Raw genomic sequence first — 15,463 nt, 5'->3', positions numbered from 1 at the left:
CACTGTCCGTGTCACCAACAAAGATGTTGAAGGGTAATGGGCTTCAAACTTAAATAGGTGAAGTTTAGATTAGATATAAGGAAGAAGTTCTTCACAGTGAGGGTGGCGAGGCACTGGAAAGGGTTGCCCAAGGAAGTTGTGAATGCTCCATCCCTGGCAGTGTTCAAGGTCAGGTTGGACAGGGCCTTGAGCAACCTGGTCTATTGGAAGGGGTCACTGCCAATGGCAGGGGGGGTGGAACTAGGTCATCTTTAAGGTCATTTCCAATCCTAACTATTCTATGATTCTGTGAAACCTGGTATATCCAGAAAACTGAAGCTCAGTCAAAATGACGTTTATCTGTTGACAAAAGACTATAGGCACGTCCTGGAAAATAAGAAACTAAATGGCTATTAGGAACAGGGGTGGAGGGAAGCTTCGATTACTTGCTTAGAGGTGCTGGGAATTTCCTGTCTCTTTGAAGAGGGGGTGAGGAAAATGTGTAATGGTATGAGGTAGTTGGGGCCAGCTGTCAGAGACTGCTCTGCATTTTTTCTTCTATTTGGTTGCTAAGGCTTACTACATAATCAGTTCTTTCCATTTAAAAATGAGATTAATGGAGATGAATGCATTTAAAATTACTAAGACTATTAATTAGATGTATGAGATCCCTGATAAAATATTAATGGCTTGTTTACAAAGCTGTCAAATCCCTTGTACTGTTTTGTATAGTTTGGAAAGTGTCTTTGTGAATGGGACTTAAAAAGCAATAAAGAATAACCCTAACAGCTTTTCCTTTCAAGGCAACATCAATCCCAACACCTATTTTATTTTTTTTTCTCTTTTTTTTTTCACTGTAGTCTTATGTAGGATGAAAGCGAAAACTTCAAAGCTTTTTACCTTGGCATTTAGCAGACTTCTAATAACTTGGTTATAAAGAAGCATGTTCCTGTGATGAGGCTTTTTCAAGCATTAAAGCTGAAAATGAAGTATTCACCTTATGTCATCTTTGAAGTGCTTTCTAAATGCCAGTATTCTTATAAACAAGCAGCTCATCTTGTTACTTTCACATCAGTATCATCCAGGAGTCCCTGGCTTGGCCAGCATTAGTTGAAACAAGGAAGACTTCTAGTTATGGAACATTAAGTCCAGTATTTGTGGCAGATGAATTGTCCTCATCTTTCAGCTACTACTCAAATCCATTCTTAATAGTCAGGAAAGAACACAAGTCAACTTAAAAGGCATGTAGTAGCAGCATGGTTATCATTAGCTAATTACTTTTTAATCTATAATTACCTAAGTTTTGGTAGAAACTAGTCAAGATTTACCACTGGCTTTATGAATCTTCATCTAGTAAGTCTTAAATGCCTTTCCTTGGTGCATGTGAGGATATTTCTTATAAAGCAGCTAGAATATGGAAATAGCGCACATGGTACTGAATGACTTATGTTCTTTACTTGAAAAATAAATGGGTAAAAGATGGCTCTGTGATGAGGCCATTCTCAAGACATAACTATGAGTATGAGGAAAGATAAGAACATATTGTGAGTCTTGTTTATGTTTCTGTGTTTCAAGAATCCAGGTGAGCCAATTTAAAAAACAACAAAAACCCCAACCAAAACTCCCCATCAAGCAAAACCCCCTCCCCCTGCAACCCAAAACCCCCACCCCCAATCCCAAATGTTTCCTATAAGTTTACAAGGATTTTAATGTAACTTCTACTTGCGGAACATCTGGAACTGACCCAGATAATAGATGGATTAAAAGAATCTGTGCTACATAGTTTTGAAAAGTGGAAGAGGCATTTGACAAAGTGAAAATGTAAGAGGAGATGCATCTTGGAAATAAATGAAACAGAGCAATGTCTAATACTTTCATCCCCTGTGGCTTTTGTATTGATGATGTGCACAATTTTCTTTCCTGAAGCACTCCTGGTATTAACTAATAAAGCTAGTCACCTACTAAAGTCTTGGATATTTTCAGGACTACCTGGTTTAAAATTAGTTTTCTGACCTGAAGAGTACCTGACTGTACTATTTTGGCAAGTTTGTTATTTGTTGTGATGGTAAGTTTTGTATAATAACAAAACCCCAGTAATATTTTGCCACCTCTTCAGCTGAGTCAACAGCTTTCTGAAATACTACTGATAATGGCAGTAATTCAGTAAAGAGAAGATCAAGTAGAGATCTATTAGCTTATAGGTGTCCACTGAAGTTTACTTTATCAAGCCCCCTTGGTATGTGTTAGGATGAGCTTGCATCCATATTGTTTTTTAGACAAGCAGGAAAAGCTGGAATGTTGCAATTAGTGAAAGCTAAAAATGCATTAGGAACCAAGTTCTCTGTAGTCCTTCAAAGTCTCTTCAGTGCTTATGGCAAATTTAAAATAATAATTAATTTTCTTTTTCAGCACTTCAGGTTGGATTAGACTATTATTCACATTCTGTATTATAATTTTGACATAATATGCTAGCTTTGTGTATTTCAGTTCTTGCAACTATTTCTACTGCTTTACCATTAATCTCCACAGGTTGCAGGTAGATATCTGCTCCAGTGTGGACCTCTATGGGCTACAGGGGGAACAGACTCCCTCACCCATAGTCTGCATGGGAATCACTGCTCCAGTGTCTCCTCCCCTTCCTTCTGCACTGACCTTGGTGTTAGCAGAGTTGTTGCTCTCCCATACTCTCAGTTCTTTCCTGGCTGTTAAATTTGACATAACTTATTGTTCATGTTACTTACAGTTTCATATTTTGCTTTTCAGAGGGCAGATGATTTCAGGTGAAGACTGTGAATTTATTCAAAGATTTGAACAAAAAAGAAATCCAGAAGAAAAACAGGAGTTGTTGCAAACAGAAGGCAATCAAGTAACTTTCTTTTAATAATCTACTGGGGAGGAAGATGGATGGAAAATTTCCTACTCTTATTGCTTGCTGTATATGGTTAAGATGTTACGAAAGAAGTTTAAAATTTGCTATTGTAATTCTTTTTTGCCCCTAGAAATAGATTGGACATTCTTTTAAAAACCTATTAAATAATTACTGAATGTCATCTGACTTTGACTCTATTGTGTGACAAGCTAGCTCAAGTCTTTCCTCATCCCAGTTTACTTAATCATGCACACTTTTACTTGAGTTACACTTTATTATTTTTTTTTTTTTAGCTTTTTTCCTTATGCCTTATTGATGATGGCTACTAACAGTGACATTTCTGCTTAGTTAGCTGAACAATTATAATGTAGTTCCAGCAATAGAGTCCACAGACTGGTAAGGTAGCTAAACACAGGTGTCTAGTGTCATTTTAGACTGTACTGGACAGAGCTGGTAGGAGATTGATAGGAGTCCCATGCCATTTGGCTTACAGAGTCCAGGCAGGATGCCCAAAGACACTTTAGTAATAATTGAAGCACTGAAATCTCAGTCCTGAAGCCTGAGTTTCTGTCAGACAGTGTCAGAGATCAAGAGGATTGGGGAGGCAGAGGGGAAGGTGAAGAGTAGAAGATGCACTCAAGACTCAAAAGTTCCCAGCCCTTTGTTCTACTTCAATTTTAGGCTGTTCTGTGTGGGCCTGTGTGTTTTTTTTTGTGTTGTTTTTTTATTTCTTTCTTCTTCCCCTTCCCCCCCCAACCCCCTAGATTGTATTGTGTGACTGGTATGTAATGGACCATAATTTGCAAAGTGACAAAAGCATATGATGTACATTGTATGCCACAGTGTACCAGTTCAGAGTTCCATTGTTCTTTCAGTTTTATTTGAATGTGGTGAAGGGAAAGGAGGAAGTGTAAAAAGTAGTGTTGTGAATGTTTCGACCTATTATATCAGCCTGTTGCTGAAATTGTAGAGTTGTTCAGGAGGCAGAAACCAGCTCAAATATGAACAAAGGTTTGTTTACAAGGAGTAAACAGGTAAGAGAGAGCTGTCTTTTTCTCCCTCACGTTCAAGTTGCTGAAACCTTATTATACTATGTCTAAGTTTATTGCTGTTTTGTCAGTTTACTTGGTTCTTCTCACTTCCATAAAAAAGAACACTGATGGAGATTTTTCTAATCAGTCTTTCAACAAAGCACCTTGCTGACTTTTGCTAGTGACTAATTTTTATTTTATGTGAAAGCTGTAAACCAATTTGTAAAGGGTAACAATGAACATGACAGAAAATCTTCTTTGTAATGTAATGTCAGATGTATTCAGCTCTTATTGCAACTGAATAAGATGTTGGGATGCTCAATGCTTATGTAAGGCTTAATTGTGAATTAATGAGGTCCTAGTTTATATTACCAAAAGGAATGAAGACAATTGCTAATATTAATTTTAATGTCTCTTTTTATTTTTTTTAGTGTGCTAAAACATTTATAAACTTGATGACTCATATCTCCAAGGAACAGACGGTTCAGTACATTCTAACTATGGTTGATGATATGTTGCAAGTAGGTCAATAACCTGTCTTATTTTTAAGTCTTTGAATGCATGCTTGAATGTTTCCTTAGCCTGATTCAGGTCTCTACAGGTGTTTGTCATGCTGTATTAAATATTCTTATAAATTAAATATTCTTATAAATTTTCAGGTCTTGTCTTCAGAGATTAAATGTTATGCTCAAAGTTGCATGGGTAAATTAGTCTTATGTAAATATATATATGGAAATAAAACATACCTGTATGCTTGTCTGTTGGCTCTCGACCCTGCTTCATGCGAAACTTGGATGTTAAAGGATGATTTGTAATCTCAGCCTTTTCTTGTTATGTAGATGGGATATAACTTCTACCTTGAAGTTGTTGAAGCTTTTCCTGTGAAAGGAAACATTCTCAGCAAGAAGATACAGTTTCTGCAGTTTCATGTTTTCAGTATAACTTCAGACTGTTTAGGACAACGTTTTGAAGTTACGCATGATTAAATTATAAAGTGGCAACGAGAGATGGGTAGAGGGGGGAATTGCCTCCCTTGACCTGCTGGCCATGCTCCTTTGGATGTAGCCCAGGACATGGTTGACTTTTTTGGGCTGCAAGAACACATTGCTGGGTTGTTCTGAGCTTCTCATCAACCGCCACCCCTCAGGGCTGCTCTCAATCAATCCCATCTGCAGCTTTGTCACTCTAGTCCTCTTCCACTTTTCTTTCAATTTATTTTTTCTCAAGTGTGACACAAACATCAAGAAGCAGAAAAGACAGAAGGGAGCCTTAGTGTCATTCTGTGATTTGGATACTGAGTTGGGAGTACCTGTTTTTGTTTTATGCATTTAATGACTTTGTCTTAGTGTATGAAAACTCTGCTTGTTATGGCTACTTCTGTGAGGAATGGGTCTTGTTTTCTGTGTGAGACACATCAGTGATGACAAACTAATTGTTTCACATGCCGTTCTTTGTGAGTGTTAGTACGTCTTGCTTTGCTTAGGTGCTTTGACATTAACACGTAGCCTGCAGCTACAGTATGCAACAGCTGATACCTCCTGAGCTGTAGAATTAATACCCCACAGATTAAGGCTTTCACTGGTCTACTCTTGAACAATTGCATTAGTACTAGGTGGTCACGGAAAGCAGTTTTCAGTCATCTCTTATTTGCCCTATTAATTCTGTCATATGTGTCTAACGAACATGTGTTCTTGACTGCACCGACTTTTCTGTATTCAGGGTCTTACCCAGCCACAGAAGTGGCGTGTGTGGCATTCTTAATGTTAAACATAGTATTGTCAGGAGAATAGAGATGTATGAATGTATATATTCTCTTTTGTTTGAAATTGGATGCCCTTTGCACTTTAGAAGTTCTGCTTCGGTGTCTGAAAGGCTGCACTGGCTTTTATAATACTCTGTGTAATTATATTATTCAGGGATATCTTGCTGCTGGAATGGCAAGAGGGCTTGTGTGCAGGCATCTGCATGGCATCATCTCATGACTTCCTAACCATCCATCTCTCCATGAGGCAAAGCTGAAATGAGACTTCTGTTTTCCTCTGGTCATGTTCAGATGGTAGAACATGCTGTCAGTGATACCTTATGGAGCCTTGCTTGCACATTTTCAAGGTGTAAGATTCTTGTCAGAAAGCAGCATATTGGCCATTGACTCTGTGAGTTTAGTGCAGTGGTCTCTGCAGACTGCATGGACAGAAAAATCCACAATAGTGGATACAAAGTCTCCTGTCTTTGCCCAAGTAGTTTTAATTCAGTACATGCAAAGATTTTAAGTGAGAAATTGTTCAGGGACGTGGTCTTCCATGGTGCCAGTGCCTCTTCAAGTAAAATTATTTTGAGCAAGGATGTTTGCTGCAGTTTCATGAGACAGACAGTTTTTGAAAGCTACTTTTGATAGCTGAAACTTCTATCATAGGTTAACAGTATCCAGCTTTTATCTGTGTTGGTGATGACTGTGATTCTTCTATTACCTTTCTAGGCTTTCCTTGTGAGGTTGTAAAAATCATATCAACTGTGTTTTGAGCACACAAAAGCTGTCTAGGTGTCTAGGATTGTTCCAGGAGTTCTACTTACAGATTTGATCATTGTTCTAGGAAAGATTTTGCTTTGAGGCTGGCAGAAGTGGAATTACCTTATAAGAATATCACCATTCTGCTTATTTCTGAAGGTGGAGTGTTAACATACTGGAGTCCCTGAGGAAACAATTATTCTATTCATATGATAAACACTTGGAATAATTTGTTTGGATTAGTGATCCCATCACACTGCACAGTTTCTTAGTTATGAAATCTTTAAGAACCTGCACCATAGTTGGTGTAGGTAGCAGTACCACCCCACTGAGCTTCATATGCTTCTTCAGAAATGACAGATGCTAAATTATTCAACTGTTGATGTGAGAGCTTCAGGATTTCCTTTTTATTAGTGCAGTCAGGAGCTAGGATGGTGCAGATTCACATATTTCAGGGCCATTGGCAGTTCTCCATTCCTTCCCTCCTGTCTTTACCCTGCACCTTAGCAGCAAACCAAACTAGTCTTCTGATTGGCAGTGTGTTGAAGTTATTTCAGCTTTCTGCTTCCAGACCTGTCTGTCTCCTGCATAGTTATGTTGTAAAGTGGACTCACTGATCTACTTATTTGTGATCTTTTTAGGTAGGCTCTGTGTAGCACAAGTGTAGATGCTAACAGTGATCTACATGACTGAGCTGCCATTTTTCATCAAACTAGTCCTCATAGAGCAGAGGCTTTCCAGCAAGACCATGTTCTTGAGATCTTACCTTTTTTTTAATTCATAGTTTGAACAACAAATTTTGAGAGTATTTGAGTGTTGAGCATTAATCACTGTAAGGCTTATGGCTGTTGGATAACTAGTGACACCTCATCTTCCCTAGTCAGTGATCAGGACAGCAATTTGCAGCCCATGTGGTGCAGTAACTTTGATGCTTTCAGTGAAGGGTTAGTAAGATGACAGTGTTTAAAGCATGAATACATTCAGGTCATCTTGTGCTTAATGGATTATATTCCAACAAGCAGGCTTTCATAGCTGATTCTTGGACCATGAAGTTAATAATAGGGTGCTGAATGGATGGAGGAAAGCCCTTCAGCTAGGGGAGTTTGAAAATTAAATTACTTGGCTTGTGGAGACTGAGACACTGTTCTCTGGTGAGTTTCCCTATTACAGTGATTCAGTTTTCCCTTCCTTGATAGGAGTTGTGTACTTGGCTATAGTAGCTTGACGTCAATGAGGAGACATCTCTAAAGAATTAAAGCTTACTGGGAATGCTTAGATAAAGCAATAATCCAGGTATTTGATTTTCTGGAAGACTTTGTATTCTAAGCTATTAGGAAGTAGCAGAGCTCCTCTTTCTCCTGAGGTTTGCATGGCCTCTTCTCTGTTCTGCTTTAAGGACAACCATAGCTGCATATCAATGGTTATTAGGAGAGATGCTTGAAGAAACTGTGCACAGTGCCCAGGTTCAGGTGCTTTATGGTCTCTTGTGGTTCAGCCTAGAAGAACAGAGAGTTATGGTGGCTATGTTCTCTTCTAGGTGTGCAGGTTGCCTGAGATAACAGCTGAATCAGCTGCAGCCTAATCTGGTAGAGAAGAGCTCACTTCCCATTGAGAGGAATGGAGAGGCAGGACTAGCTTACATCTCTGAAGTTTCACTTGTAGCATACACAGCCAAGTCGAACAGGCTTGTGTGTGGAAGTAGCAATACAGGGAAACTTTGTACGGACTTGATTCGAACATAATTGATTGGATGAAGAATAGTGTTCCTCTACAAAATGACAGCATTTAGCTTCTCTCTCATTTCTCTCATTCTGCTTGCTTGATCAGAAGGATACATCCATTGTTACTCAAGCAGATGTTGGAGTACTGAGGTGTAACTAGGGTTTCAAAGTTTTTCTCCCTGCCCCAGATGTCTAATCTTAGTGTTGGAGTGCTGAAATGAACTGTATCCACAAGTAACTGTCAACCTGAAAAATTTCTATGGGCTATTACAAGCCAGGACACTGGTAACGTGTGCCAACACAGAGGAGCAAATAACTGCTTTATGTTGAATGCTTTTACAAGTAGTCTCTCCCCATTTTTACAGGAAAATCATCAGCGTGTTTCTATCTTCTTCGATTATGCAAAACGTGGTAAAAACACTGCATGGTCCTATTTTCTCCCGATGTTGAATCGACAAGATCTTTTCACTGTGCATATGGTAAGTTTTAAATGAACCTGTTCCTGAAGGTGGTAGAGAAAACCGCTTATTTATTTTTCTTTAGAAGACTGCCTGGACTGGAAAGTTTCCCTCTTGCAGACTAGATGGGCTGTATCTAGATGATACAAGGTTCACCTGACCACATTTCAGAAAGAAAAGTTACATTGTTTATTGGCATTGTTTTTTTTTCTGGGAGATCAAAGCAGGTTTTAAAGGCTTAGAAAAGTGAGGATTTTAGGATTAACTAAGCGCAGTAAGACATAACTAGAAAAATACGTTTTGTCATAACTACCAGTCAGTGCTCCTCATGCTGTACAAATACTAGAATTAGTTCTCATCCTGTGAAAGGGAAATACCTTTATCTTAATGAACCTTTTCCTCTAATATGCTGAAATTGGTACCACGCCACTTGAAATCTGTTAAAAAATGGGGTGTGAGCGTACTGGGGAAGAAATAATGTGTGCTCTTGTGGTGGGTTGACCCTAGCTGACAGGAAAGCTCCCACCCAGTTGCTTGCACAGTCCCCACAGGAGGACTGGGGAGAGAATTGGGAGGGCAGAAGAGAAAGAACCTGTGTGTCAAGATATAGAGAGTTTAGTAAGTTTAGGGGGAAAAAAGGGAGGGGATGGAACCCGAAGCAAATCCAACAAAAAGGAGTGATGCAAAGCAATTGCACAGCACCAGCAGACTGATGCCCAGCCAGTATATCTCTTTGGTCAGCTGTCCCACTGTGTCCCCTGCCAGCTTCTTGGTCATCACACCCCCCTCCTCCCCAGACCTACTCACTGAAAGCTTTAGAGTGAGAAACAGAAAAGTCCTTGATGTTGTTCAAGCACTGCTCAGCAGCAGTTAAAAAAGCGATATGTCATCAGCACTGTTTTGGTCCCCAGTCTAAACCACAGCATCATATGGTCTGCTGTGGAAAAAACTTAGTTTCCAGAGCTTATAGGACTTCTCATTGAATCCTGAAATTGTTTCATTTGAAAAATCTGTGTATTGAATTCTTTTTCAGGCAGCAAGAATTATTGCCAAACTGGCTGCTTGGGGGAGGGAACTTATGGAAGGCAGTGACTTGAATTACTATTTCAACTGGATTAAAACTCAGCTCAGCTCACAGGTAAAAAACCTACTTTTGTTTAAACATTACGGTGACTTTGGAAGCTTTCTTCAAGAATATGAATATATGGATGTGTGAATAAGGCATATTTTTGGTTTTCCTTTTTTAAAATGAAATTTTACTTCATTTTTTAAAGCTAAATATCCTTTTTTCAAACACATAGTTTTTAAACTTAGTATTTTATGTTTTCTACTCCAGTTTGAAATGTAAATTCAAAAATAAGGCCTTTTGTCTTTTCTGTTGGTTAATATTGATTTTTTTTTTTCCTTCTGGACATGGAGAGAACATTTGAATTTTTTGTCTCCCTGTATTGTTTTGTTTCTCAGAGCTATTTCCTGGGAAGAAAAATCACATGGCAACAGGAAGTAAACATCAAATTTTTTTTCCACTTTGTTGTAGGATTTATTTGGATAGTATTTTTATGCCATTAGCTCAGTACGAGCTGCTTCCTCTTGGCTAGTATTTCAAAGATTAATCGTTCTCCTTTGTATTAAGTTTTGGAGATTTTCCCTTCAATCTTTATCATAACCCAGTGACACGTCATTCTTTAAGGTAGTGTCGTAGCAAAACTGGATTCTGGAGAGCAGAGAAACATTCAGTAGGTTTAGTAATGGTATATTTTTCATAGTTTTCCAAACTGGTTTTATTAAAATGGAGTTATTTTTTTTCCCTGGAAGAAGAAACTTAAAGTTGGAATTCTCTTTAGAAGGATCCAAGAGAACAGTTCTCAAATTCTAAGATGAAAATGGATAAAAGTAAAACCACACTTAAATAAGTAAAAATTAAATCCTGATATACAAGGATCAGGCCCAAGCATATTCTTCTAGACATGATGGTTTGTGTGTGGAAATTAAATACAATATATTATCATAATAAGGGTGAAGGACAGCTCTGATTTTAAACTTTCATTTTTTTCTGTTAGAAACTACGTGGTACAGGGAGTTCTGCGGAAGCAGGAGCAGTCTCCACAACTGATGTGAGTATATGTTTGACATCTGTCAATTTGCTATTTTGGGCAGGTGATACCAACTCATCAGATTAAGATGCAGAGCTGTTCTGGTGTCAGTAATAGAAAGTACTTAGAACTGTATGACAACAGAGTGCCAGGTGATGGCGCCAAGAAACAAAAGTACTTTTAAAATACTGATTTCTCAGAAAATACTGGCAGTGGAAGTATTTTACAGATTCGTTTGGGTTGTTTTTTCAAGTTTTGAAGCTTGAAAAAATAAATGCAATTAATTTAATATTTTAAAAGTATTGTCTATTTAGCACTGAACTGTTGGACTTACAGAAAAAACCTGAGACTAAGAAGCTTTTGTGATGTGAAGAACTTAGAAAGGGCATGTTAGATATTAATAGCTAACATTGCCCCTCAACCAGTGTAGCATGAAATGACAAGAGTGCTTTCAGAGCTGTAAGGTTTTCGTATTTGAATAGCTTGATTTCAGGTGAAAATGGATTGTCCTTTTTCAGTATTTATTTATACTGAATTTTATGTAGTTATAATGGTGGTTGAGCTTGAAGATGAACTGTGGCAGGATAGCAAACACAAGTGATCATCTTAACTGGATTTTCTGTTTTGTTGTGGTACGGCAAGGCGGTTTATTGTAGCTTTTGAATGTGGAATAGAATTCAGTGTGGTCTTTTGTTCCTTTTGTAACCTGAAAGTGTTCAGTTTTTCAGGAGACTTAAATACGAACCTGAAATTTTTCTTCTACATGTAGTCATTGCTTTAAAGGGTTAGCTTCCTGTAGAGGAAAGCATATTAAATTGCCGCCTGGCTGGGGTTTAAAATGGAAAAGATGAAAGACTGTTACGCATGACCTTGGATAAGGGGTAAAATTACAGCCTGAGCGTAGAAGTTGAAGTATTTCAGTATTTCATGTGCAGAATGGCACACAGAACTGTTAGGTTTCATAGGCTGACAGCCTTTGGTCGTACAGCTTTAAAAGAGTAAATAGTTCTACAGCCTGCAGCATCACTCACTATGCAACTGTGAGCAATTCTGACTTGTTTAGAAATCTGTACTCATTGTACTGTACTCCTGCTTGGATGTACTGCAGGGTTCCAAAGCAGCAGAACTGATAGTGCAAATATGTTCTAGGATAATTAAGTTGGGTAAGTATTGTTTTGAATTTGTTAGTGTTCTCATTGCAGATCTGGCTTGTGCAGGATTCCCAAACAGGTCCTGACTAATTTATTTCAGAGTGAATTAGAGCTGCAGTTGTAGCGTTTTACACAAGAAATGAGGGCTGGGATCAATTATGAAATTTCAATTATAATAGTATTGAAAGAGAATGCTTTTATGACAGACTCCTTAAAAAGAAAACTCCAAGTTCAGTAGTGCATAAGTTAGTGATGCAGATTAATACATTATTTGAGGTGAGAGGGCTGCCTGTATGTTTATAGCTGTTTTATTTGCATGGTACGTGAGAGTGAATAGCTACCCAGGGAAATGAATGTTCTGTGTGATGATTTGGGCCTAGATGTTCAAACTCAATTTTTACGTAAAGGTCTTAATCTGCGATGAGAGACACAGAACAAGTTAATCTTTATTTTAAATTCTATTTATTGTTTCTTTTCTCTTCATATGGGGTTGCTTAAATTCTTTACTCCATTAGATGTTTGAAAGGCTTGACCTCGTATTATGTGAGTGATCTACCATAAAATTTTCAAGACGCTTAATAAAGAGAAAAGATTGTAGGAGAAAAAAAAACCCATGACATTTTATCAGCAGCCTATCTGAGTATTGGTGAAGGTAATGTCAGAAGTTGAGAGAGAACAAATAAAAAAATGCCACTTCGGTTGTACCTTGGGATCTGTGTTGCTGTAGTGGGAGGGCAATGTGTTGGCCAAAACCCATTTTTGAACTGCTGCTCTTTTTATGTGTTACTGCACATAAAATGCATGCTTTTCGAGATGAAAAACTGCTTAATGGTTGTCTTTGACTGTTCATATAGGAGTCTGGATGAAAATAGAATTCAGTGGTGTATCTCGACACTTTCCTAATGGGAAAGTTTGTCTTGTCTTAGCACAATATACTGTGCTAAGCTTTTAATGAAAAGAAGAAAAAATTAAAATGCAAAGCTGAACTTTGAGGATGATTTTGCATAATCATTTTTCTAATGGTATGTTTTTTTTATAATACATTTCTCATTATGATAAGCATGGTACTTACTGTGTGGCACATGCATAAGAAGATACACAATTGTAATGACACCACTGCTGTTTTGTGTTGGAGAACGGGTGTGGGAAGAACCTGAGCTCAACACTGCTTTTTCCACAATGACCTCTAGTAAACTTCTTCAATCTGGTAACCAGCCTGCTGATTTATTTCCCAAAGTTTGCTCAATAGAATAATAATTGACTCTGTGGTTGAAGACAGAAGACAGCCTTCATTCATATATATGCTGAAAGAAGGCATATTCAAATGGGTTATATAAATCTGTTAAGGTAATGTAAAATGGTATCACTTGCATAGCACTTCTATCCTGTTCAAAACCCTTTGTCATTTATGTTTTACTTCCCACCTTTTCTTGTGAGATTGTTATTTATTTATTTATTTAATAGAGGCATGTAAAGCATTATGAGTAAGCAGGTTTGACTTGGAAGTGTCATTGATGAAATACATGTTGAAGTATGGCCAGTAAAACCCAGTTTGGAAAACTGAACTTTGGTACTTACTATTAACTCTTCTTACAAGAAGTGGTATGTTCTTCTTTTCACCCAGAGTTCCCAGTATGTACAATGTGTTGCTGGATGTCTACAGCTGATGCTCAGGGTCAATGAGTATCGCTTTGCGTGGGTAGAAGCAGATGGAGTAAATTGGTGAGCATTTATTTCAATTGACATGGATATACTTACACTCACAATAGCACATTCCCCAGTGACCTCTTTTGGAATAGAATTCTCTTGCAAAAGACAGCCGATCTGTTTGGGTACAAAGCCTATTTGTTTTCAAACATTAATACAGTCAAATAGACAAATGAAACTTGCAGATACAGGTACTAATGTTGAAGCTTCAGTACTGCTTTCCATTAAGAACTGCTTTAATAAATATCTGAACAGGAATATAGCCATTTGTCTTCAGCTAAAGGTTCTTTGTTTATTATTTAATAGAGCAAGGACTAATGAAATGAGTTTCTGCTAATCTTCCTTGTCTTTTAGTTTGGAGTTCAGTTTGTAAGTATTAGTGAAAGGAGAAACATTTTCTAGAGCTATGCTGAATTTTTTTTTTTTTCCCCCCACATATGGCTTCAAATAGGTAATTCTTCTATCCAGTTTCTCTTCATAAATAGCTCTGCGTAAGACTAGGAAGTTGTCACCTTATTTAAGAAATCCTTGTCTATACATAACTTTTCTGCTGTGCGTGCCTCCATTGGGAATGGTGGCTGTATGTTTGGCACTTTAAGAAGAAATACCCCTCTATGCTGAAATGGAGAATAGTCAAAGGTTGCCTGTGATGTGGAAGTTGAAAAGATGTTCACATTTGTCAAGGTGACACTATTGAAACAAACTTTTTAACCAAGGAAGCTTTTTACTAAACTATTAGAGCATTTTTTTATTTTTTTATTTTTTTTAAGTGACGTTAGCTATTTTGGAATGGACCTGTAAATTGCTTATTAAATTTTCAGAATTTTAGCTGAACAAAGTTTCTGCATGATTTCTTATTGGAGATCTTGTGATACTATTTCTTGTCTGCTTACTTTTTCTCCTTCTTAACTCTGAAAGGGTAGCTATGTGTTTCTCCGTTTCTCCTAGAATGACAAATAATGCTCTAAACATGCCAGTAGAAAAAGTCTCAGTGAACCTGAAGATGGATACAGTACATCAGTTCACATGGGAAAAGCTGTCATAGCTATAAGGCTAAGGAGAAAATAACTGTATGTTTAAAAGATGGCTTTCTGAACAAGCTGCTTGCACAATAATAAATACTAGTACACTTATTGCTGTGAAGTAAATACTGTGAAGCATGTGTTGTATGCTCATCCTCAGCAGCTCTTTCCACTAAGTTACTGTTAACCACTTTTAATGTTTCAGGGTGGAGCAATGTAGTCATTATTTAAAAATTGAATGTGTACTGTGTTAATCTTTCAGCATCATGGGGGTCTTGAGCAACAAATGTGGATTCCAGCTCCAGTATCAGATGATTTTCTGTGTGTGGCTGCTGGCATTTAGTCCTCAAATGTGTGAATATCTCCGGCGGTATAATATTGTTCCAGTGCTGTCAGATATTCTTCAGGAATCTGTCAAAGAGAAAGTAACTAGAATCATCCTTGCAGCATTTCGTGTAAGTATCCGTTAACTGCAATCCCACTGTGCTGCTATCTCAAATGAGGAGGTCTCAGGTGTTGCAGATGCACAGCTGTTTCTGCTAGACTATATCAGTAAACTGGATTGAAAGCTTAATTCTCCTTTTTTATATTTTTATGAACTGGGTTTTGCTACAGGTAAAAGATATGCTATTACAAGTCATAGAAGTCTGCTATTCAGTGTCTTCTTGAAATAAGGTCAACTAAAGAAACCTATGCTAACAGAAGCACTAGTGATTTCCCTTTAGTTCAAGATTTTTTTTCTACTTATACTGCATAAAACACTAGTTACTAATACCTGATAAATTTTGCCTTATGAAGCTTTAATTAAAAAATATTATTTTAAACACACGTATCTGTCCAGCTGACGGACGTAGAAATTATTTGTATCTGCTAGTCCAAAACTCTTTTCTTGGGTCTCTGTGAAGATGAATGAGAACATCCATGTA

At 37.6% G+C, this 15,463-nt stretch overlaps 1 protein-coding gene across 1 annotated transcript; it reads left to right on the top strand.

Annotated features, from left to right (window-relative positions):
• Nucleotides 1–2,722: 2,722 nt before the first annotated feature.
• Nucleotides 2,723–14,992, top strand: ATP6V1H (ATPase, H+ transporting, lysosomal 50/57kDa, V1 subunit H; the record flags this gene model as incomplete). Its single annotated transcript, XM_010022427.1, has 7 exons — nt 2,723–2,845; nt 4,311–4,400; nt 8,472–8,585; nt 9,598–9,702; nt 10,625–10,678; nt 13,433–13,530; nt 14,800–14,992. Coding segments are annotated over 7 exons (777 nt in total), but the record flags the coding sequence as incomplete, so codon positions are not given.
• Between the last annotated feature and the right edge of the window lie 471 nt (nt 14,993–15,463).

Source organism: Nestor notabilis, unplaced genomic scaffold (assembly GCF_000696875.1).
Source record: "Nestor notabilis isolate BGI_N333 unplaced genomic scaffold, ASM69687v1 scaffold23869, whole genome shotgun sequence".
Classification (NCBI taxonomy): domain Eukaryota; kingdom Metazoa; phylum Chordata; class Aves; order Psittaciformes; family Psittacidae; genus Nestor; species Nestor notabilis.
This window is presented reverse-complemented; position numbering and strand designations above follow the sequence as displayed.